At 40.5% G+C, this 25,695-nt stretch overlaps 1 protein-coding gene across 1 annotated transcript in view; it reads left to right on the top strand.

Annotated features, from left to right (window-relative positions):
• LOC126419187 (alpha-tocopherol transfer protein-like) overlaps positions 1-23,400 on the top strand; it is a 183,627-nt gene extending 160,227 nt beyond the window's left edge. Inside the window, exons 5-7 of the mRNA XM_050086321.1 lie at positions 16,467-16,577; positions 16,660-16,762; positions 22,899-23,400. Of these exons, the coding sequence (XP_049942278.1) occupies positions 16,467-16,577; positions 16,660-16,762; positions 22,899-23,050 (366 nt within the window). The 3' untranslated portion in view covers positions 23,051-23,400. The remainder of the gene's footprint in view (positions 1-16,466; positions 16,578-16,659; positions 16,763-22,898) is intronic.
• Positions 23,401-25,695: the final 2,295 nt, after the last annotated feature.

Raw genomic sequence — 25,695 nt, 5'->3', positions numbered from 1 at the left:
CAGACGGTACGGTTTGAAATGTAAGTGCAGTCGCGAAAACCTTCCACATATTTTGCTGCGGTATCAAAAGTTCGTGGCATGCATGACCCGTTGATTTTTCTTTGGACTGGTCGACTGTACCTGACGGCTAATGCTGTGTAATTTCCCTTCCTCAACGCAGTCCATACGAGCAAACCGGTTGCTATTTCGCCTGATATTGCTCATACGTTAGAGGTATTTAGGCTATGCACGGCTCTGTTAAAAGAAGCTCGTTGTGTCACAGGGTCGAGCGGTGCACATATGCTTTCATTCCCCGCAGCTAATTTGCTGCAAATAGTAACCCGCAGCTGTGATCCTGCAGTGAATTAATCTGTGTGTTGGCTAGAATTGCGATTTAGTAATAGACTCAGAAAGAAAAAGTAAATGTTAAATGAATAGCTTACTAACAAAAGTTCTATTCAACAAACCGTTACGTTGAGTGATAATTATTCAAAATAGGACATGCCAAATAAATGGGAAGTGCTCCTACGATATTCAGTAAAAATTCAGAGACAGTAACCTCACAAATGAAGTGAAATTATGTTGCGACGTCCGCCCCCGGTAGCTAAGTGGTCAGTGCGACAGAATGTCAATCCTAAGGGCCGGGGTTCGATTCCCTGCTGGGTCGGAGATTTTCTTCCCTCCGAGACTAGGTGTTGTGTTGTCCTAATCCTCATCATTTGATCCCCATCGACGCACAAGTCGCCGAAGTGGCGTCAAATCGAAAGACTTGCACCAGGCGAACGGTCCGCCGACGGGAGGCCTTAGTCACACGACATTTATTTATTCCTGTTGAGACGTTGCAAAAATGGTAGCAAAATCATCAAACTAAATGGTCACTGAAGATACGCAAAAACTAATTCCATTTCATAATCGCAATATACGAACATTCACCAGCTCGAAACAGTTCAACTCACTCTGAGTAACAAATTAACACCTTCGATGCAAAAAATAGTAACTCATACCCTATATATTCTCAGTTCTGTAAGTCAAGCGGAACAATTGGAGTCCTACTCTAGAGCACATTCAAACCTTTCGAAAAATAAGTCCCTCCAGAAGCTAAAGGTCGGCCTTCACTGCTCTGAGTCAATCACCTTCACAATCGAATACTACTTGTTACCACAAGCAGTCTGCCTCCTGCCAACACTAGCGTAAAAGTGGCCATCATACCTCCCTTGAACTCATCACTCGAAAAGTGGCACTCTCCACTTGACTAATAGTGTTCTGCTACTATCGACTTTTCTATTGGCTGAAGGTCATTCCCATCACAAATATATCTTCCTGAAGCTCTACAGACATGGACTGATTAAGAATGACCACTTTCTGGACTAAACTAATTTATTACAACAATATTTAAATAAAGAAATGTCATAAACATTCGGTTAGAATCAGACCATTTACAACAAATATAAGTAATAGTTGTTCATAAATAAATAAGCTAGCATTCTTGCACAAGTGTGCTAAAGTTAAATCACAATGAATTGTTAAATATTATTTAAAAATTATCTAGGTCTTATTGAGATAAGTGTCTTTTGGTTCTTTTCTGAATTGTGATGTCTGCTAACACGTGACTGAACACTTTTAAATAAGCTCAGTTTTTTAATAGCACTTCTAATCAACATATTGAAATAAAGATGCAGGAAAAATATTAAACTGTTCATCAAATAAATACACAAGTATGACAATATGGGGTATTGACGGCCAGCTGCTGTGGCCGAGCGGTTCTAGACGCTTCAGTCCGAAACCGCGCTGCTGCTACGGTCGCAGGTTCGAATCCTCACTCGGGCATGGATGTGTGTGATGTCTTTACGTCATTTAGGTTTAAGTAGGTCTAATTATAGGGGACTGATGACCTCAGATGTTAAGTTCCATACTGCTTAGTCATTTGAACCATTTTTGGAGTATTGAAACTCTGTAATTGTGGTGGATACAAAGTTCTCATGAACATTGGCGTAATCAAACAGATATAAAAGGCATTCCAAGTGGGTAACTAAAACATACACGGAAACCTAATTTTCAGGGATGGTAGCTGTAGCGAAATTCTGTCATAAGAGATAAAGGTTGTTGAAATCGCATGAAGCGAATAAAAGTTAAGTTAGAGATTCAGTGAGTAAATGTTTATTCACTGTAAATTATCAACAGTAGTAATTTTAAAGATATTGAAATCACTGTTGTGTCATAGGATGCGTCGTGTTTTCTAGGATCTCAGATGTACTCAGATTTTCGTTAATATTTGATTGGAAATCAATACAGCCTTTGCAGGGGCTGTTACCTGGCCGTCTTTGATTGTCTGACACTCCATTTCCTGGAGCATATTCTGCACAAAGGCAATGCGAGCATCTGCCGCCCAAATTCCCATCGCATTCATGCATTACGGGACTGTTGCTTAGTTGATATAGCATGCAATGAGAATAGCCTCTAATGGACCAAAATTATCTTGTACTATGAATTCCGTGTTTAGTTCAGACGAAGAGTAGCTGAATCTCTCCAGCAAGCTACTAAATAAGACATGGAAACAAAAAAGGAATCTCACGCAACTGTGAGCAATTAGCTTCTCTCTACTATTATTTCTTTCCTTTCTCAGACGTTATGCCTGGTTAAAAATGGAAAGTGACGCGGTTCTTGATCAAGCGTGACTTCCTTTTAACTGTACGGTATATGTTACATTGGAACTTCCGGGTAATTGAACATCTGTCAATAATTACAGTCTCTGTAGTTGTATATATACGTTTGGATGCAGTTGTATTGCGTTGATGTACTGGTGATAGTATAATTGGTATGTCAACTTTATCCTGATGCCACATGTCCTTGACTTCCTCAGCCAGTTGGATGTATTTTTCAATTTTTTCTCCTGTTATCTTCTGCATATTTGTTGTATTGGGTATGGATATTTCGATTAGTTGTGTTAATTTCTTCTTTTTTTACCGAGCGAGGTGGCGCAGTGGTTAGACACTGGACTCGCATTCGGGAGGACGACGGTTCAATCCCGCGTCCAGCCATCCTGATTTAGGTTTTCCGTGATTTCCCTAAATCGCTCCAGGCAAATGCCGGGATGGTTCCTTTGAAACGGCACGGCCGACTTCCTTCCCCGTCCTTCCCTAATCCGATGAGACCGATGACCTCGCTGTCTGGTCTCCTCCCCCAAACAACCCAACCCTCTTCTTTTTCTTGGTGAGTATGATGTAAGGTTTGTTATGTGGTCTTGTTTTATCTCTTATAATGGTTCTGTTCCAGTATAATTTGTAGTCCTCATTCTCCAGTACATTTTGTGGTGCATACTTGTATGTGGGAACGTGTTGTTTTATTAGTTGTGTTGTATGGCAAGTTGTTGATGTAATACTTTTGCTACATTGTCATGTCTTCTGGTGTATTCTGTATTTCCTACTATTGTACATCCGCTTGTGATGTGATCTACTGTTTCTATTTGTTGTTTGCAAACTATGCATTTATCTGTTTTGGTATCTGGATCTTTAATAATATGCTTACTGTAATATCTGGTGTTTATTGTTTGATCCTGTATTGCAATCATGAATCCTTCCGTATTATTATTAATGTTGATTCTTCCGGGTTTGTATGGTCGTGGTCCATGCAATTTTCCCATCGTAAAGTTTCGTCCAGAGTTGCGATGGACATTTTCTGATGTGCTGCTGGATCTAAGTCTTGCCAACTGACGAACTCGGCAGAAGCAGGAGCACTTCCGAAAATGTGCAGCGCAGCTGTGGACGAAACTTTACGAAGAGAAAAGTGTCTTGGACCCCCACCATAACTTCGCTCGCCCGGATAGCCGCGCGATCTAACGCGTTGCTTCCCGTGCCGGAAGGCGTGCCGGTCCACGGCACGATTCCGTTCCTCGGATTGGTATCGAGGTCCGGTGTGCCGGCCAGCCTGTGGATGCTTTTTAAGGCGTTTTTCCATCTATCTCGGCGAATGCGGCCTGGTTCCCCTTATTCCGCATCGGGTACACTATGTCGGCGATCGCTTCGCTAACAGTCTCCACGTACGCGTACACCATAATTACTCTACCACACAAACTTGTCGATTACACTCGTCTGGTAAGGGGGGAGGGTCCACTGGGGCCGAGCTACACAATAACCCCAGGTTCGGTGTGGGGCGGCGGTGGGGTGGGTGTACTGCTGTGGCCTGTTATGAGGTTGTGAACCATTGAGAGCTACGGCAGGACGAAGCCTCTCCGTCGTTTCTAAGTCCCCGGTTTAATACGCAATACACTACCATACAATATAGGAAGAATCAAGAACAGTTAAGACATCCGACTGCTAAACCCTTCCTTGAATTAGTGTTAATGTCAAAATTTTTAACAGACAGGTACGAAATGGTGGTGGTGGTGGTGGTGGTGGTGGTGGTGGTTAAAATGCCAATATCCGTAAATTTTCATATTTCAATTCCAGGACAGTACACTTACAGGTTGATTCCTTACAACAGTATGAACAGAACACTGTATCGAGTCAAACATTCCTACTAGGAAGTGTCAAAGTACTTTGTGTGTGTGTGTGTGTGTGTGTGTGTGTGTGTGTGTGTGTGTGTGTGTGTGCGCGCGCGCGCTTGGATAAATTTTCAGTACTGTAATTAAACAGTGCATTCACACACAATTGAGTTGCAGAGAAAGACATAAAATTTCTCTAATATTAAAAAAGTCAAACATTAAAAAAAAGTTCGAGCCGAAAAGGGCAGACGGAGAAGTTATACTACTATGAGTCAATGTAAACTGGAATTTGCACTTCAACAAAGGCATAGATTGTTTAGAACTGTTATTGAAAAAATTAATCTGTGCAGTTAGGCCTAAAGCATCTAAAAATTGGCCTAAACGGATTCAGAATATTATGGAAGTTTAAAATATATCCTTACTTTGCGTGAAGGTGTACAAGTAACTGTTAAATGGCATTACTGTTAACACTGAAACGTTCTAGCGGAGTCATCAGATCATCAAAATCTACCTTAGAGAAAAAATATACTCCTACAATAACATAGCTGTTTTAATTACAGTAAAAAACGAGTTAAACTAATAAGGTAAATGAAATGTGTGTAACGTTAATTGAAGAAAACTTCTAAGGGAGCCCCATGAAGTGCTCACAATTTTACGAGTAACACCCTTCTTATGTCAGTAGCAGATAATTGAGATTACAACACTTCCTTCGTAGATAGCCTCCAGGTTCTCAGAAAAGCGAAAATAAATAAGTTTCATAAGACTGAATTACAGCCTACGTTCCAAAGAAAGTTTTAAACGTTATCAACACTTTTAAAAATAGATATTCAAGTGATTCCGAGAAAAATCTGTTGAACCTTGGAATATATTATCTGAATTTGGCAAAACATTACGTTATTTATGTAAAGGTCCTTTCAATAGTGGTATTTTCCGAGACAGACTGAAATGTCAATTCATTTAACTTCGGTGACAACTTGCTCATTATTGTTAGTATTTTCAGTACCTCTTCAGATTATTATATTCAACGTAGCATATAAAAAATTCTCTTTTTGTATGCATCATCGTGATAGGAAAGTTAAATCATTATGGAATGGCAGACACATGAGACTAAACGATTCTGTTGTCGGTTTTCTGTGAGGTACATACATGACCTTCGCTTGCGTTGTTAAAAGACGCAAATTTCGCTATTTATTCAGGTGCTACAAAGCACAGGAATAAATACCGGTGTCAATCATCTAAAGGAAAAGGCATCTAAGAAAATATTCTTCAATAAAATTCTTCAGGGTATCAGACCGCATCGTCATAATTTAAAATGCGCCAACGTTTCGGCCAGCGTTGCAGCTACCCTTCATCAGGGCCTTACGTAAGGCCCTGATGAAGGCTAGCTGCAACGCTGGCCGAAACGTTGGCGCATTTTAAATTATGACGATGCGGTCTGATACCCTGAAGAATTTTATCGAAGAAGACAACGGCCGCGGAAGTCTACGCTTACATTTAAGAAAATATTGAAAATACACGATTCAAGCGACGTGGATTGTAATTGAATTTTGATCCGACCCCGTACATAAAATTCTTTTCTTAGAACTACACAAGCTGTTAAAAATCTTCTTCAGCAATGAAATATAAGAAACAGATAGCGTTAAATTTTTGATACTACGGATAAATCACAACATTGACAAAAGACACACATCCTACAATGAATGAAAGGCCTTAGTTAAGCTAAGCTCCGTGAATTTTAAAATTTTCCCGGTCGACTGAATGTTCAAATAAATTTCGGACTTGGAGCCGGTCGTCGTTTAGTTCATCGCACGATATTTCGACTGGGCACCTGCGTGTCATCTTCAGGGGAACTATACAAATTCATACATCGGTCATCCTTCCTTAACCAGCTTCTCTGACATTCTGTGAACTGCCACTATCGTCCACATCAGAACTACCAGGGAAGTTCGTGAACATTTAAAGGAATTCAGGGGTATTGACAACTACACAAACCTCCAGTGGTGGAATCATACATAGCAGGTCATACTGTTTTCCATGACTGTAAGGTTGATGGTCCAGTACCTTGGTCTCAACAAGATGCAACCACAAAAATCATATCTTTTCAATTTACGGATTTCAGTAATCACTTAACTTACCAGTTTCTGTCATCTGTATACGTACTTGATTTTGTCGGTTAAACCTTGATCCATCGGTTGTAGAAGAACCGTTACGTTAGGAGGAGAGAACTTCACTTTGATGTCACAACTGACGAGCAGCTATCCGCTAGAATTTGACGGTACAGTGTCCATAAACAGTACGGCCTTAGACAGATGATGATCCAAATATCTTTCCAAACTTGGCACAAAATGATCATGAAACCATTTTATTAAAATGTCACTGTCAACCCACGTACTTCTTTGTGATCTGTAGACAACTGGCAAAGAAGACCGATTAATCCCTTGTTGTGCCATTTAGTTCTAAAAAATCCGTGTCAAAGTGGTTGCAGACGAAACATGCTAAACGGGCCAGCGCGTTGCGGAGACAATGAACACAAAAGCCGACATGCGGATACTTGGTGCGTAGCTTTACACTTACTTGTTTCATGAGATACTGTTCCTGTGGACGTTAACACTTACGTAACTCCTGATATATATAAAAAGGAATTAAATTAGTGTTAACGTCCACAGGATTATTTATATATATATATATATATATATATATATATATATATATATATATGAAATATTTTGTATGTGTCAAGCAATACATAAAACGTAACAAACTATTTAATTACAAAAATAAATGCTCCCCTTGAACGGTTTTCTAAAAGGAAAATGCCTACAACTGTAGAAATTAGTCGTCCTGCATGAAATGGTAGTTTCGAAAGCATTGTGGCACCTCTAAAGCTACTTTACACTCAGTCCGTTCTCATGTCGTTTCGTTTAGAACTTGGTGTTTCACACAAACTTTGCACATCCTAGTTGGAAGTATTTTGTTAGGCGTCGCATCGGTATGTTTTGGAAAATGGGCGCAATATTGCGAAGAGGTGTCTCAGCTAGTGGAGGTCTTCCACGCTCTTCGTAGTCAGACAGTTGGACGGTTTGTAAAATTACCTCTGTTATTCATTTTTCCTTTCTTCGACCGTGTATTATTTTATGGATAATGTACGTATTGATAAGAGCTATATCCAGCACATAAATAGTTTCAGTAACTATTTGAGATTTTTCTCGTGGTTGGGAAACAGGCAAACGTCTGACCTTGACGGTCAGTATCACCCATTCCATTCTTTATTCCTTGATGCATTTGGGTTTCATGTTCTTTTTGAAAAAATAAATCTCTTTGTGTGTTCGATCATCTGCACACTTTCGTGTTTCGTGGATATCATATACTCGTTACGCTTATATTTCATTAAGGATTCGTCTACACTGACGTTTTCAACTGACGTGTAAATTTATGTAGATTTCACATTTCAGAGGTTGATGACAGGTCTTATCTTTCGAAGCCTTTCACTAATGCCGGCAGTTTCATATTGCAAAAATGTGACAATCTCGAAGTTTGTTTAAATCTTTTCAAAGGCATTACTTTTGAAGATATTGACGTTTCTGATTTGATATTTTAGACCAGTGCATTTGGATGTTTGGTTTTCTGGCGTGAGCCATAAAAATGCACAGTGCATAGTAGGCCTTCATTTCTTTGAAAGTGACAAGGTACCAATTGTCGTCCACTTTCCGTTTTTCCCATTCGTTGTCAGTTATCTGCGGTGCGAAGAGATTTGTATCCGTGACAAGTATCCCAAAAATTTGTCTCAAATATAATAAAAAATAGTTCCAATAATACTGCTTTTTCACTTAAATGATTTCCAACAAATGCTTCTATGCCACGAGTCTATTTCCGAATGTCTGTGTTTTTCGCTTTCCCCCAAATCCAAATTAGACGTAACTTACGTATTGAATTTTCTCTATCACTATCGTCATCCATAATTGAACGTTTCGCATCCTTTCTATTTTGTACAACCACGTCGCTACCACTGGATCCTTCATCACTGCTTTCATGTAAACGCCCGACTCTTAACACTATGTAAGGGTGTATTGAATTTGTCTTCAAAAACGCGAGTTCAAAACCATTGCACGCTTGTTTTGTAACTCAGATTTAACGAAGTGTGACCATTTCTCACGGCCTTACGTTAATAACAAACCACGATTGTAACTGTTAAGTACTCTTCTCATGAACTAGACTCGTGGTGTTTATGTTTGGCCCGCATTAGTTTCCACGAGTCTGATTCAAGATATTCTTGTTTGGTCCAAAATTATCATGAGTCAGATTCATCAAAGTACGGAAATGGGTTAATAAATTTCAAGGTACGCGGGTGTTCTGATTTTCCTATCAAAGGAGAGGGGATTTGTGTCTTCTGGGTGCATTGCTACACGCCATAATTTTAACTCTACAGCCACTTGCCGAGTCATCTGGTTTGGAATCAAGCATCTTACTTGGCAGCATACGAGAAAAAAGTCCAAAGTCATCTGCATTAAAAATCTGGTGTGGGGTTGTTTTAGAAGGACATAACGTATTCAAGTTCTTTTTTGAAGTTTTCTGCGGCCACTTTATCCCCAGGAAAACATGACAAGCTTTCCATCTTCCCAACCACCCATGGCTGGCTGTGAAGTAACAATAGTCATCGGGCAGCTTGCTGTTTAACACCTTTTCCTGCAGGATTGGTCTTGATATCGGAACGCCATGCTCTTTTCTCACTGAACCATAATGATTCATCGAGCGTTTCATATCTCGCTTTCCTTAACGTGTTCCAGTTCTGCAAACGCTCTTTAGTTATCATTTTGAAGCAGATGTCCTCAGTTTCTTATCGGTTCTTCCTGCAGCCTGACCGAGCTGCAGCTATATTTCTCAGCAGTTCTGCGTTGCCTATTCTGTTACGTACTTCCAACTTTTTGTCCAGGGAAAGAACGACTTTCTTTTGCTTCGAAGCAAATTCAAAACATGGGAGAAAAAGAATACTAACGGTGCATCCTCTTGACTATATAAGGAACAGATCCACACTGACCACCAACGATCTCCATGCTACCAGCAGCACCAACAATGCTGTACGTATATCGTACCGTAACAACTGTACCCCGGACATTTTCGCAAAAAAAAAAGAAAGGAAAACAATGAACAGGGATGAACGGAAAATGAGAATTTATGAAGACTGGATAAACGAAGTTCTTGTGTATTAAAATCTACGCCTAATAACAATAAATCTTCGGCGCTTGTGTAGCAAACGTCTTTCACAATTTTTAAGTTCTTTACATCTTGCTTGCAGAGATCTGATGATGGCAGATGCCGAAACGTTCTAATAAACAGACACTGTATTTAAGAATAAAATTCAGTCGTAAGTCGCAAATATCTCCTAATTTCCCTTCACCGGTTTCGACAAATTAATCATCTTCAGAACCCTACTACACTACTGGCCATTGAAAGGGTATTCGATGGACAAATATACTAGAACTGACATGTGGTTACATTTTCACGCAATTTGGGTGCATAGATCCTGAGAAATCAGTACCCAGAACAACCACCTGTGACTGTAATAACGCCTTGATACGCCTGGGCATTGAGCCAAACAGAGCTTGGATGGCGTGTACAGGTGCAACTGCCCATGCAGCTTCAACACGATACCACAGTTCATCAAGAGTAGTCACTGGCGTATTGTGACGAACCAGTTGCTCGGCCACCATTGAGCAGACGTTTTCAATTGCTGAGAGATCTGGAGAATGTGTTGGCCAGGGCAGCAGTCGAATATTTTCTGTATCCAGAAAGGCCCGTACAGGACCTGCAACATGCGGTCGTGCATTATCCTGCTGAAATATAGGGTTTCGCAGGGATCGAATGAAGGGTAGAGCAACGGGTCGTAACACATCTGAAATGTAACGTCCACTGTTCTAAGTGTCGTCAATGCGAACAAGAGGTGACAGAGACGTGTAACCAATGGCACCCCATACCATCACGCCGGGTGATACGCCAGTATGGCGATGACGAATACACGCTTCCAACGTGCGTTCACTGCGATGTCGCCAAACACGAATGCGACCATCATGATACTGTAAACAGAAACTGGATGCATCCGAAAAAATGTCGTTTCGCCATTCGTGCTCCCAGGTTCGTCGTTGAGTACACTGTCGCAGGCGCTCCTGTCTGTGATGCTGCGTCAAAGGTAACCGCAGCTATGGTCTCAGAGCTGATAGTCCATGCTGCTGCAAACGACGTCGAACTGTTCGTGCAAATGGTTGTTGTCTTGCAAACGTCCCCATCTGTTTATTCATGGATCGAGACGTAGACGTTACAGCCATGCGGATAAGATGCCTGTCATCTCGACTGCTAGTGATACGAGGCCGTTGGGATCCAGCACGGCGTTCCGTATTCCCCTCCTGAACCCACCGATTCTATATTCTGCTAACAGTCATTGGATCTCGACCAACGCGAGCAGCAATGTCGTGATATGATAAACCGCAGTCGCTATAGGCTACAACCGACCTTTATCAAAGTCGGAAACGTGATGGTACGCATTTTTCCTCCTTACACGAGGCATCACAACAACATTTCACCAGGCAACGCCGGTCAACTGCTGTTGGTGTGTGAGAAATCGGTTGGAAACTTTCCGCATGTCAGCACGTTGCAGCTGTCGCCACCGGCACCAGCCTTGTGTGAATGCTCTGAAATGCTAATCATTTGCATATCACAGCATCTTCTTCCTGTCGGTTAAATTTCGCGTCTGTAGCACGTCATATTCGTGGTGTAGCAATGTTAATGGCCAGTAGTGTACAGTAGTGATACTACAAACTTTTAGACCTTCGCTGTACGTATATGTAAGGTATATAAAGTTGTAACACTACCGATCACTAATAATTCCGTTAGGTGTAAGACAAGTATAATGCTTATCTGTAACACTATGAGAGCAAGTTTTCAGTAATGTTACACCTATGAAAGAAATTTAATGTGAACGTGACTGTATGCTAATAGAATAGGTGCTGGACTACGTTTCGTTTCTCGAAATGCTATGCCTGGCAGGAATCAGTAGTGGAGTTAAGAGGATTCAAACCAAAAATGCGGTAGGTTTTAAAGTAAAATGAAATTTACATAAAAGATCAAAACGTTCTCCAGTCTAACCAGGAAAAGCAGAACCAAGTGGCTATCTGTTAATTAAGATAGTTAACTACTATAAATACTTAGTACTAAAATTTGTTTTGCAATTAGGACACAAAAAAGTAGCACAGTCTAACAGGCCTTGGAACAGAATTTAGACATAAGCAACATAGCTGGATCCTTAATGTGTTCTGACAACAAAATCACTCTAACATATAGTTCTGTATTCAACACTAGAAAGCAATTGTGCATTACAAAGTGTCGCTGTATGAGAGTGGAGCATCACTAATTTTCACGAGGAGTTTTTACACATTAATTATGAAAAAACCACTGCAATATAATTGATGTTCAACTGGTTATGTCAACTGATCTGATTATTATCTGGTTTCTGTAATAGCATTTACTTCTTTGCATTAAGTACTGTATGGGGTCCTTGACTCTCTTATAATCTGAACAGTTGCATCCAGTTAACCTTCAAAGACAAAAACTATTAAAATGATTGCTGCACAATGTAAGTATTTGTACTGTCATATTTAAGGTCGAACTACAAGTACAGTGTTTGTGTTCTACTGATTGTTATTTTGAACTAGTTTTCAGCTTATTTGGTCATCTTCAGGAAACAACTGACAAGCTTATGGAAGGAACACTGGTTCTTAGATAACCAAGCCTTATAGCGAAAGATACAACCACTTGGATAGTGTGTTGTGATCAGTCACAGTTCTTAATTTTGAAATTACATTTTACACAATGGGCAATGTTAAACACAATAAAAAATTAATTTAAACTACATCAGAGATTAAATGATTTTATAACATAGTAAACTAAACTTTTGGCAATGTACAGTATTATACACAGTAAATAGAATATATAACCTTACATTATTATAGGTTGTATGGTTATGATGCCATACTTGTGAAGTTGTAGCATTGGATGAGAACTATCTGAGCTCTAGTAACTTACATTGACAAATAAACGTGTTTTATGTTGTAAATAACTTTTTATGCAATGGATAATATTAAACATAGTATGTGGTTAAAATATACGATATTACAGTATTAAAAGTTGTATTGTTGAAGTTCGTCTGGTAAGGAATAGAAAATTCTGTTGTGTTTTGTGTAGCAATATGTATTGTGGCAGTATGTATTGTGGCAGTTTGTGGGTATGTGGTTGATGGATAGTATTATCTCAAGCTTAAAAGTGGGGGTAAAGCTAAGTATTTCATCTACATGAACCCAGTACCTCCTAAACTGTATGGACTACCTAAACATCACAAGGAAGGATAACCTTTACAATCTCTTGTGCCAAGCTACACCACACCAAACTACCAAATTACCAAATAATTTGATTTCTGTATGAAAATCATGACAAAATTTAAATCTAAGTAAGGAATTGTGAATTCAGTAGACCTTGTTAACAAAACTAGAGACTTCCTTATTCCACATAGTTCCAAACTAGTATCTTTTGAGGCCGGCCGAAGTGGCCGTGCGGTTAAAGGCGCTGCAGTCTGGAACCGCAAGACCGCTACGGTCGCAGGTTCGAATCCTGCCTCGGGCATGGATGTTTGTGGTGTCCTTAGGTTAGTTAGGTTTAACTAGTTCTAAGTTCTAGGGGACTAATGACCTCAGCAGTTGAGTCCCATAGTGCTCAGAGCCATTTTTTAGTATCTTTTGACATTGGCAGTTTATTTACAAACATACCAGTGAAAGAATGCCTTGATATTTTGACAGTACTACTGTAGAGGCCAGGTGTCAACCCTGTACAAGACAAAGACAAAAAACTGGCCATTCAGACATGTTTACAACAAAATTATTTTCAATTTGAGGGTACTCTATACAGACAGAGGGTTTGGAAATGGGGTCTCCTGTCAGTCCTCTTTTAGCAGGAATCTTCATGGATCATTTTGAAACAGTTCCTTCGTAGTGAGCCTCTCAGTGATAATATCAAATATTGGTACAGATATGTAGATCACGTGTGTGTGTGTGTGTGTGTGTGTGTGTGTGTGTGTGTGTGTGTGTGTGTGTGTGTGTGTGAACTGTAACTGAAAGACAACTGAGCACATTCTTTGTACATCTAAAGTCACAGCACAAAAACGTACGGTTCACCATGTAAATTGGTGAAAAATCAATTAACTTCCTAGATCTCAACATAGATAACACTATAAATACACGTAGCTTTTAAATTTACAGAAAACCAACAATGGACACTGTAATACCCTCATGTTCACAACACCCAATATCTCACAAACATGCTGCCTTTTATTCCATGGTATATCATCTTACATCCATACCAATGTCAAAACAGAATTTTCAAGCAGAATTAGACGCCATTAAATATATTGCATCAAACAGTGGCCATCCCCATTAATTAATTGACAACATTTTGCACAAAAACAAAAAATGCTACCATATGTATATGCTCCCTCTGCAGCAACAGTCATATCCAAAACCAACTGGTGTACTGTCCCATATTTAGGAAAGCTATCAGGCAAATTAGCCAAAACTCTCAAATCCTGCAATTATGGAACATCATTTTATGTAAGAGGCACTACAGCCCTTACCCTATTAAACGTAAGGGTAAAAAAGATTTATTAAATAACAGATGTGGAATACACTTTCAATGACTGTGACAAACTCGATATTGGTCAGACAGGCAGGGCTACAACAACAAGGCTCATTGAACACAAACACAGCTGGAGATTACGTAAATCAAACTCCACCTTCGCTGAAGGAAGGACACAAATACCAAATTAACACAGTAGTACTACATGCAACCAACAAAGGAGGAAAACTAAGCCTATTAGAAGCACTTGAGGTACACACACATTTAGCTTGTAGTTTTAAATGATCAATTATAGCTGAGAACATCCCCACTCTTAAGGTTCACATGATGCTATCAACCAGCCATATAACCACAAACTGCCACAATGACACATACTGTTACAGAAAACACAACGGAATTTTCTATTCCTGACCAGACAAACTTCAACAATATAACTTGTACTACTTTAATATTATATATTTTTACCATGTACTTTGTTCAATATGACCCATTGCATAAAAAATTTAAAACATGATTGTTTCTCGAGATACATTACTAGTGCTCAGTTAGACAGTTCTCACCCAATGCCACAACTTCACAACTTGTAGCGTCATAACCATATACGCTACAATAATGTAAGATTATATATTCTAATTGTTATGTATGATACTGTCCACTGCCTAAAGTTTAGTTCACAATGTTAAAAAAATCATTTAATCTGTGATATAGTTTATTTATTGTGCTTAACATTGGCCATTGTGCAAAATTTAACGTCAACATTAAGGAACAAGTATGATGCACCACACTCTGTTCAAGTGATTGTATCTTTACCTATAATGTGCGATTACCTAAGAATCAGTGTCCCTTCCACATGCTAGTCGGTTGTTTTATAGATATGATGTAATCATCTGAAAACTAGTTTGAAATAAACAAAACTCAATAGAACCCAGACACTGTACTTGTTATTCAACCTTAACTATGGAACTGTTCTACCAAGAAGTAATGGAATAATCCACAAATACTATGTACTGTCATAATTGTAATTATGGCTCAGCATTTAGGATGGGGACCGAGAAAATATTCTGTCATTTCGCTAAGATCATAACCGAACACTTCCAGTAACACACAATGAGGAAACACTTCTATACACAAATACGTGAGTATAAACACTTCAATAAACTTGAGAAGCAGGTATTTCTTTAGTTGGGCCTTAAACTGGAATGGTCAATAATCACTTACTGTGATCACAGTTCTATTCAGTTACCTTCAATACTGGTTATAGAGTTCCTTAATAATGTCTTTCAAGTAAACCAATTAGCTCTTTTCTTTGCATCTACACTTACGCAAAGCTTAAACTGTTCACTCATGGAAAATTTATGTGGAGTATTTCAGAAGCAAAAGTAAGTAAACATTTAAGAAGTTTAGTGCTCCACAAAAGTCAATGATCACTATTAAAGCAAAAAAAATGCAGTTTAATTAAGTAGTACAATCAGATGCATTACATACTTAAAAGCATATAAAAAGTATAATCTAGGTATATAAGGAAGTTATAAATAATACATTTTTAAAAACCATCACAAATAGTTCTAGTATATGAAAGGAATCATCTAATTGTCACATTCTGTAAGAGATGCTATGCAATATGCTACAACTGCTTGATATACACATACACATGATTCGGTTACTGCCATCTATGTTTACTAAAATCGCATGTGATATGTACATTTTTTGACATAAATGGCATTATGCTTCTATGAAGAAGATGTCAGGACTTGTTTCTCTGGTATAGTTCTCATACTATACATAAATGTATAGCCAAGCTCTAACGATATATGGTATCACGATTTTTGTAGGCCTCTAAAGCTAACAAATTTGTTGAAACTGGTAAAGTGAAACGAAAATACGTTTGCCACTTTTGACTGAATTTTATTCGGAAATATATACTACAATTTCTGAATAACAGATATGAATGAAATAACACAAATTTTATTTAGCAATCTAGGTAGTGTTAAATGATACTGAAAATGAAAGGTATTGATATGAAATTCTCCACAGAATCGATGAGGAAAGGAATTTGCGGAAACCAGTGACAAGAAGATGGACAGGATGGTGGGACTTGTATTAACACTTCAGGAATAATTTCCATGTTACTAGGAGGAGCGCCAGTGGGTGAAATATATAAATTTAATAACTGAAAAAATATGTGTAGAAGAAACTCGGAGATGGAGAGATTGGCGCAACAGAGCAATTCACGATTTGCTGAATTTCGTCTAGGGCAACCCATCCCCACATGCTATCTACTTCATCTTCCATACCTGAGCCAAATTAACGTAAATTATTTTTTTCTCTGTTGCAGGATGCATACCCGCTGAGAATGAAAGCAATGCACTTCGTGAACGCCCCCAGTTTTTCCGAGGCTCTAACAGGGCTGTTTCTTCCCCTGATGAAGGAAAAGATCAGGCGGAGAGTAAGTGATCAGTCGTTCGTTATCAGATTTTACTCTTACTGTTAATAGATTTGTGTTTCATCCGTGCCTTCTTGTGCTGTAGGTTGTAATGCACTCCAACTTGGACTCATTGCTGGAGTATTTCGACAAAGACATACTGCCGAATGAGTACGGCGGCAATGCGGGACCGATAGAAATAGTCGCAGGTGAGTTTTTACAGGTCTTGAAGTGGGCATCATGAACTACGTTATGGCTGTCAATATGTTAACCCTTTCCTGCTCAAACTATGAAAAGCTGTTCAAAGGGCTTAATATTAGGAGAGAACATTACCAAGAACACTAAAAACAGAGTAGTGCGTTGTTATAGATATATTTAATTTCTGTACAAAACACAATTGCAACGTCAGGGTCCTGTCCGGATATATGCATCGTACGTGATTGGGTTGTTTACTTATTGCTCTAGTAATATCAATTTACATTAACTAAAAAAGCATGAAACCAAATTATAAACTTGGAAACAATCGCAGTAACGCTCTTTCACGTGAGCAGCGCCCTTGAACTCTTGCGAGGAAATGAGCAGCAAAGCCGTATGACAGTTTATTTCTTTTTTTCTGTCGTCTGTGGACAGAGATACTGAACTGTCACAGCCAGAGTTCCTGTGCTGCGACAGAGGTACGCAGACGTCCCGACAGAACGCCATTGCATTAATAATTACATCAAGCGTAGTGTGTAGAATCAAGGGAGCTAAACTCCAAACGACATAACATGTCAAAATTATTTTCTCGAATTTGTCGTATTCTGAAAGTAGAATTTAAGTTTTTATTGCGTTGTGCGTAATACCAACAGCAGTATAAAAAAATTGAAGAATCCCGCCAAATACTGGTTATTATTTTAGACTTATTGATGAGTAAAACTGCCATGAACGCCCGGATTGTTTTGAATACCACAGTGCTTTAATAGGCATGGTCCTAGTGCAGATGTTTACCGGAGTCTTCCTTCGACACTAGAACTGACACACCCTACCAGTTATGGGGGACCTTCACTTTAGTTGAGCGCAGAACCACGGCGCAACCCTGCGTTTTCCCAATCGATAGACACATAAAAATCCGAACGATAAACATGGACACACATTCTTTGAAACTGGATAAAGGATTGAAAGGGTCAAAAAATGCAAGTGCTTTGCTTTACCTTGGTGAGACAACGCAGGACAAAGGACTAGACAAAGCATGTCTTGGTCATAGAATCCCAAAGTGCGTATTGGTCGACGAAACATATGAGTAATTAGTAGGTCATCTCCTGGAAAGGAACTAAAATAGTCATCAGAGTCTACGTGAATGAATGCTTCACGATGAACTGTAGCCTTCAGAGACTGGAGGCCTTGGATAGGATAATTGTAAGAAATCTTCGTACATCCATAGTTGAAATGGAGGACAGTGGGACGTCAGCTGGTATAAATTTATATTAAAAATGAAGAAATTCCTCCAGCTGTGTATAAGGCGTCGATTTTATTTTGGCAACTAGTTTCAACGTCGTAACGTCATCTTCAGGCCCATACACTTGTTGACGTCACCTGCGTGCGGCTAATACTAGAAGTCAGTGGTGAGATGTGGACGTGCCCCGTGTGGAAGGTGGTTAGTTACTAACTGAGGAATAGAGAAGCCCAGCAAGAACATGAGCGGAATTTCTGAGAATATGCGGTGGGTGCCGAGGTTAACGTTCTTTTGACACCTGTGCAGAATGAACGGAAATAATTAACGAAACTCATATTGAACTATCTCTCAACGAGACAACAGACAGAACAGACAGCAACAGATATTGAGCAAAATATCCACGGGTGTACTGCCGGTCTACAGTGTCCAACGGGCACAATATTTCGGCGATCATACATGTTGCCATCATCAGGTGAACTGACGGACTGAGCTCCTGTGAACGTGCCGGCACGGAGATCCGTACACTATGGCTGCTCAGGGGGAACTGGGTTCGGTCGCGGCGGCGGCCGATTTAAATACCCTCCGCTCACTCCGCCGTCCGCGCCCCGCGCCACGGTCGCGCGGTGCAACAGATTGCGGAGGCGTCTGAGATGATGCTCTCCGCCCAACCACTACATCACAACCTGTGGAGATGGATGAAATCACGAGGGAGGAGGTAGGCACTGCGTTTATCCCATATACAGGCGCACTCTCGGGGAAAATCGCCCGCATTTTGAAGAAACAGCGGGGCGGAACTGTGTTTTGTCCTCCGAATAAAACTCGTGCACTGGTGGGGAGCGCCATAGATAACCTCGATTTGAGGAAGGCCGGCGTGTACCAGATTCCGTGTCAATGTGGCAAGTCGTATATTGGTCAGACGATGCGTACCGTCGAGGATCGATGCCGTGAACACCAGAGGCACACTCGACTGATGTATCCGAGCAAGTCGGCGGTCGCTGAACATTGTTTGTCGGAAAATCACGCTATGGAGTATGAACGCACGAGGATTCAGGTACAGACGTCGAGATACTGGGACAGCGTTGTTAGAGAGGCCATCGAAATTCGCACCAATGACTACCTCATAAACCGTGACTGTGGCTATAATCTTAGCAAGGCTTGGGAACCAGCGATTGGGTTAATCAAGAGTAAATCGAGCAAATGTATAGTTGTGACGACCACGGCGGACAGAGCCATCACACCGACGTCATCTCAGACGCCGCCGCAATCTGTTCCATCGCGCGACCGTGGCGCGGGGCGCGGACGGCGGAGTGAGCGGAGGGTATTTAAATCGGCCGCCGCCGCGACCGAACCCAGTTCCCCCTGAGCAGCCATAGTGTACGGATCTCCGTGCCGGCACGTTCACAGGAGCTCAGTCCGTCAGTTCACCTGATGATGGCGACATGTATGATCGCCGAAATATTGTGCCCGTTGGACACTGTAGACCGGCAGTACACCCGTGGATATTTTGATTATCAAATACGCCGGGAGAAACTCAAGAATCACAGATATTAAGCAAGTTAGCAAATACGTAGAAAAATTGAACGTCAGAGTCCCAAATGCTGCAACGAAATATGTTTAGAAGAAAAGCTGATGAACAAAGGAATCAGAGCAGAGTACACATGTAGTGCTGGAGAAGGGCAAACCTCCAGAGAGGAAAATGTATTAAAGTTCTACAGTCATCCTAAGTGGTCACTTCACCTGAGGAGCAGTAGTAAGTATTGAGTTCCATCCCAATCGTTGGTACAATTCTGAATAAAAATCTAAGCCATTGACGGCACCTTATTGCCTGGGTCAATGCTAACGTCGTCAAGAGCGTATGAGGAAACAGTGATTAAAGAGAATAGATTTGGACTATATTATCTGGAAAGAGACTCGGCATTGATGAGCTGCGTAGGACTGCAGTTCGCAGCTATAATTATTAGAGTTGAATTTCTAGGTATATTAGCAGGAAATGCAGATTTACCATTTTCCCCGTTTCTCTCCGAAAGTGATGACAGCTGAAGAGAGGGAGAAGTGAGATCACGAAAAAAGCAAATAGTCTCGGAATTGAAACTTAGTAGTATTAAGAGTTAGAATTCTATAGAGGAAAACTGAACGTAAGTATGCACGACTTGGAGTGCAGACTTAATTTCTGTTAAGAATGTAGGGGGGAACCTCCAAGACTTCTTATCAGATAGGTATAGAGTAATCAGAATAATAAAATACACGTAAATTTACGAACTTATAAAATGTGATTGAAATGTGGTAGCCAAAAAGGCTTATTGCCATTGTAAGGGTGGTAAATAAGACGGGAATGTCGGAACATGCACTGTAAGATGTCAAGATGCTTGTAAAGAAGTTTCTCCACTCCGTAGCAGTCCGAAAAGATAAATCTGCCAAAAATAGTCTTTGAAAGATATGAACCACACTACATCCTATTTAGATTAACATGTCGTGGACCTTCATGACATAAAACGGGTTGTATGCCCATTCTTATAGTTACCGAATAGTAATAACCCGATTCAAATTACATAAAATCAGTATAAAACTGGCGGATCAAGAAAGAATGAGACTTTAGGTATTCCAGGCAGTGGTCCCTAGATGAGTCCAAAGAGATGGAAGTACTGTTGAACTAGAATGGAATATGAGAGCCCTTTGTGCTACGGGCGGGAAAGTCACGAAAATGCAGTAATTATACATTCAAGACTCTTGAATAATGCCAAATATACAAATAGCAGACAACGGCATAAATTGGGTGGAAATTAAATCATCGTAAAGTTAAGAGGTGGTCGCAGAAGTGTAATGGGTAAGAACCTCTGAAATAAAACGCAATACAGGAATATCAAAGAATTACCGGTAATTAATGAAGACGTTAGCTTTCAGGCAGCGAATAGGATGTCATATGTAGAGAATGCGGCAGACCATGGCACAATATAATCTAAAGTATGCACTGTCCGTTATCGCCATAAGACGAGCAAATTGATGTAAAGCTTATAGGCGATAATACTGCAGTCCATTTGAGGGAGCACTGATTACAATTAACAAGTCATTGAAATATCTTTAGACACGAAAATCTGAAAGATTTAGAACAATTTGGTTAGTTAAAGTATTGTTAAACTATCAAAAAGGCAGGAGTAAAAAAGGTAATGTAAAGTTTAGAGACAAGTTCTTCCCATCTCTTCCTGTCATTTTCAAGCCTAAGGAAAGTCATGAATTTGTGATAAAGATTTGGTTTTAAGGTGTTCAGAAATAAAAGATTTGAGGAGACAGCAATAAAGCAGTGGTACTAACACTCTAGCTCACTGACAAGAATCTCGGTGTCATACTAGATTAAATCAAGAACACCTATGTACAACAGAAGCTAAACGTAAAATCAAATAGACAGCAATTTCACTTAATGACTCTGGTGCAACGCTGAAGATCTTAAGCAACAGGAGTAACACAGGATGCAATGGGCTGCATATTGAAATACTTCTGGTGGACCAGAAACTGAAATAACGGTGGGTGGTTAAGATTTTCAAACAGGCGTGGAACATGACTTCAGATGAATAAAAAGTAGGGAATACGATAAAAACTTGAAAAAAAGGCAACAAAAGCGTTTGTGTCGACTCAGGGGAACGGCGTTGATGAATTACAATTATAAAATGTAAATGTAATAATAATAATAATAATAATAATAATAATAATAATAATAAATGCAGATATCGGTTGCGCAGATGCCTATCGCGTCTGGATTTCGGAAAAGAAGATCTTGCGTTAGCGTGCCCTTTGCTTTTGGAATATTAGAAAACCACAGAGAAAATGAATCGTAAGTTTGAATTTTTTATATTGAGAACTTAGGCGAGAGCCCTGCAAACAAAATTGTTGATTGACGGGAAGAATATCGAAACTAAAGTAATTTAATTCAGTCCACATACAGACAACCTGGATACGTCAGGAGTAGTAAACACTACACTGAGGCAGGAATTTTATTAATTTACCTATGAAAAGGATAAGGTTTTATACGAACTTAAGGGACAAATCGCGGAGAAGTATAATAAACTAAAACTTTGGTGCTAACATGAAATAGCAGAGACAATCTGTAATGGAGTAAGTTCCGAATATTAGAGACCTATAAGGTGAAAATACCGGCCAGCAAGAAACTTTTGCTCATTTGAAAAGAGAGGGGGATAAGAAATCAGTTTGATTTTAGTCGAGCAAGCAGAACGGTTGTAACAGTAGAATATGGAGCCATGTTGAACTCGTTCACACACATCTTCTTGTCTGTCTTCTGAAATCCTTTATAGGTGGCAAATACTGGAACTAACAATGTCGAGGGTCCGAGGGTAAACTTGGCCTCTGAATGATACAGAGTAGCGCACGAAAAACCGGCCGAAAGTACAGACTGCTCGCCAGTTATGGTTCAAATGGCTCTGAGCACTATGGGACTTAACATCTTAGGTCATCAGTCCCCTAGGACTTAGAACTACATAAACCTAACTAACCTAAGGACATCACACACATCCATGCCCGAGGCAGGATTCGAACCTGCGACTGTAGCAGTCTCACGGTTCCGGACTGCAGCGCCTGGAACCGCAAGACCATCGCGGCCGGCCGCCAGTTATGCACGAATTGTTGCCTGCCACAAGCAGATGTAATAATTAGGCAGTAAAGAAATAACAAATGAGTTAATGCAAGCAGCATCTTCGAAACAATAGGTGACAATGGCGGGCGACAATGGGCAGTCTTGTGCTCAGGACTGGTTTTTCGTGTGTGTGTGTGTGTGTGTGTGTGTGTGTGTGTGTGTGTGTGTGTGTGTGTACACGTAGCTTTTGTTCACATGCATTCTCAAAGTCTGTATGTGTAAAATATGCAATACAACAATAGGCCCATTTTGTGAACTGTACCTGTTGCAGCGCCGTGGAGGAAGCGGTTCGAGAGCCTTGGAGAATTCTTCAAGGAGGACGGGAAGTACCGCAGCGACGAAACGAAACGGCCAGGAAAGCCGAAAACCAGCAGCGACCTGTTCGGCGTGGAGGGCTCGTTCCGACAGCTAGTGGTGGACTGAGCAGCGGCCCAAGTACGGTGGTGTGCAGTGCAAGTGCAGCGTGCACCTGCGGGAAGAGAAATCAGACGGCAGTCTCCCCAAGTTACTATCTTACGCGTCATTAAGACTGATATCGTGTGCAAAACGACTTGAGAGCGAGGTCAACCAGCCCCTCACATGTGTGTGATAATGCTGGACCAAAATTAACTAACTGCTACCGATTACATTGCTTGAGGAGGCGTGACTTGAGTTTGTCAGTTCCTTATTTTAGTCTGTGATTCCTGAGACAGTCAATTGTAAGCTATGAATAAAAGTTTTAAAGATGTTATTTCTGTTTTTGTTAATAAACTGCTGCATTTGTAAAATGATAAGGAGACTTTGGTTTCTCAGATACTGTCAACTGATGAAAAAATTTCTACTGTAATATCACCTATAATAATTGTAACAGGATGTGAAGGTGTTTTAGGTGTCGTAGCTGTGATACCTACGTTCTTTGATAAAATGTACATGGACACTTATAGGGACGTTAATACAGGTGCGTCCACTCTTCATCTTTGACGGCTTCCGCTGGGGACCCTTCCAGTGGGTGTCTCCGGAGGAAGATCGATCCATTCTTCGTCAAGAGCCTAAACCAGAGAAGTTACTGATATTGGGCGCTGAGGCCTACAGCGAAAAGTCAACGTTCTAACTCATCCCAAAGGTGTAACAAAGAAATTCACCAAAGAGCGGTGCAAATTAAGAAGTTATTTTATTTTTCGCTACCAGTTTCGGCAATTCAGTATGCCACCTTCAGGCCCCATATTCACCTCTCAAAATTAGCGATACTGGCATACTGGGGCCACCTGTTTATAGATGTCGTGAATTTTTACCTCAAATGCTTCCTTCGAAGACCTGACTGTAACTATAAAGGTGTTCCATTGGGTTCACTTGAGGACTCTAAGCAGTTCGGCTGGCCAGTTCATTTCACAAAAATATTGCCCACAAAACATTATCATGCATAGATGCTGCTTTACGACAGGATGCCACGCTGATGAAAGCAATCGTCTGCTTATAGCTGTTCCTCTGCCGCAGGCACTAAACAGTGCTGTAAATTGTGAACATATCCTTCTGTATTCAGCAGCTGACCTGACAGAATACGTGTCACTTGTCAGAATCGTATCTAGACGCATCAAAGGTCCCACATCACTCAAACTGCATACACCCCACACCTTTACAGATCCTCCACCAGCTTGAACAGTCCCCTACTGACGTGCAGCGTCAATGGATTCATAAGGTTGTCTCCATACCCGTACTCGTCCATCCACTCGACACAAATTGAAACGAACCTCGTCCGACGAGGCAACATGTTTCCAGTCATCAACAGTCCAATGTCGGCGTTGACGGGACCAGGCGAGGCGTAAAGCTTTGTGTCGCGCAATCATCAATGGTACACGACTAGGCCTTCGCCTCCGAAAGCCCATATCGATGATGTTTTACTGAATGGTTCGCACGCTGACACTTACTAATGACCCAGCGTTGAAATCCTGAATCAGTTTGTGATAGGGTTGCACTTCCGTCACGTTGAACGATTCTCTTCAGTCGTCCTTGGTCCCGTTCTTGCAGCATCTTTTTCCAGCCGCAACGATGTCAGAGATTTGATGTTTTACCACATTCCTGACATTCACGGCACACTCGTGAAATGGTCGTAGGGGAAAATCCACACTTCATCGCTAAATCCGAGATGCTGTGTCCCATCGTTCTTGCGCCTACTGTAACACCACGATCAAACTCACTTAAATCTTGATAACCTGCCATTGCAGCAGCAGTGACCGATCTAACAATTGCGCCAGACACTTGGTGCCAAACACTTTTTGTCATATACAGGCGATGACGACCGCAGCGCCGTGTTCTGTCTGTTAACATATCTCTGTATTTGAATACGCATGCCAATACCAGTTTCTTTGACACTTCAGTGTATTAGTTTGCTCTCAACACGTTTTGTAGACTTGCGGGGTATTGGTTGAGCTTTAGTATATTCCTATGATGATAGATGTCGATCTATGGTGACGTACAAGGAAGGGAAGTTCCTCATAAGATTATAAAAACTGAAAGGAAATTCTAATGTCACGCAAAGGGAAACGTTTTATTGAATTATAATTGATGGAAGTGGCCAAATCAACTATGAAAATATGAGTACCACAACACACAGGAGTATGTTAACGAAGAGAGTGATCATCTACCTATAAAGGAAACAAGTGGTCACTATAATAATGAGTTGTATTACTGTAAAGCATTAACACACAATTACGCACTGAGACAAAAAACTCAACATTTAATAAGTGGCCAAGGGAGTATAGCTGCGAAATCTAACCTTGGCACAAGATGGGTAATCACGATAAAAATATGAACACATCTCCAAAGTGCGTGACGGAAGAAACTAGCTGTCTGCAAAACGTTAAAACTGAGCAATTGGCTGCTGACAAGAGTTAACCATAATTGTGTCTTTACAAAATAAATGTGCTCCTCAGTATTAAAATACACACATGCTTCGATACGACCCAAAGTCTCGTCTGGCTGCAAGTGTTTAACTCTTTGGTCGTCAGCCGAAAATTGTTAACTCGTCCATCATGTGTCCACAAGTGTTCTCTATCTCAATGCTCTGAAACATGGCTTTATCTATCCCAGCA

The sequence above is a fragment of the Schistocerca serialis genome, chromosome 9 (genome assembly GCF_023864345.2).
Source record: "Schistocerca serialis cubense isolate TAMUIC-IGC-003099 chromosome 9, iqSchSeri2.2, whole genome shotgun sequence".
NCBI classification, from domain to species: domain Eukaryota; kingdom Metazoa; phylum Arthropoda; class Insecta; order Orthoptera; family Acrididae; genus Schistocerca; species Schistocerca serialis.
The sequence above is the reverse complement of the archived record's forward strand: the minus strand, read 5'-3'. Positions and strand labels throughout refer to the sequence as shown.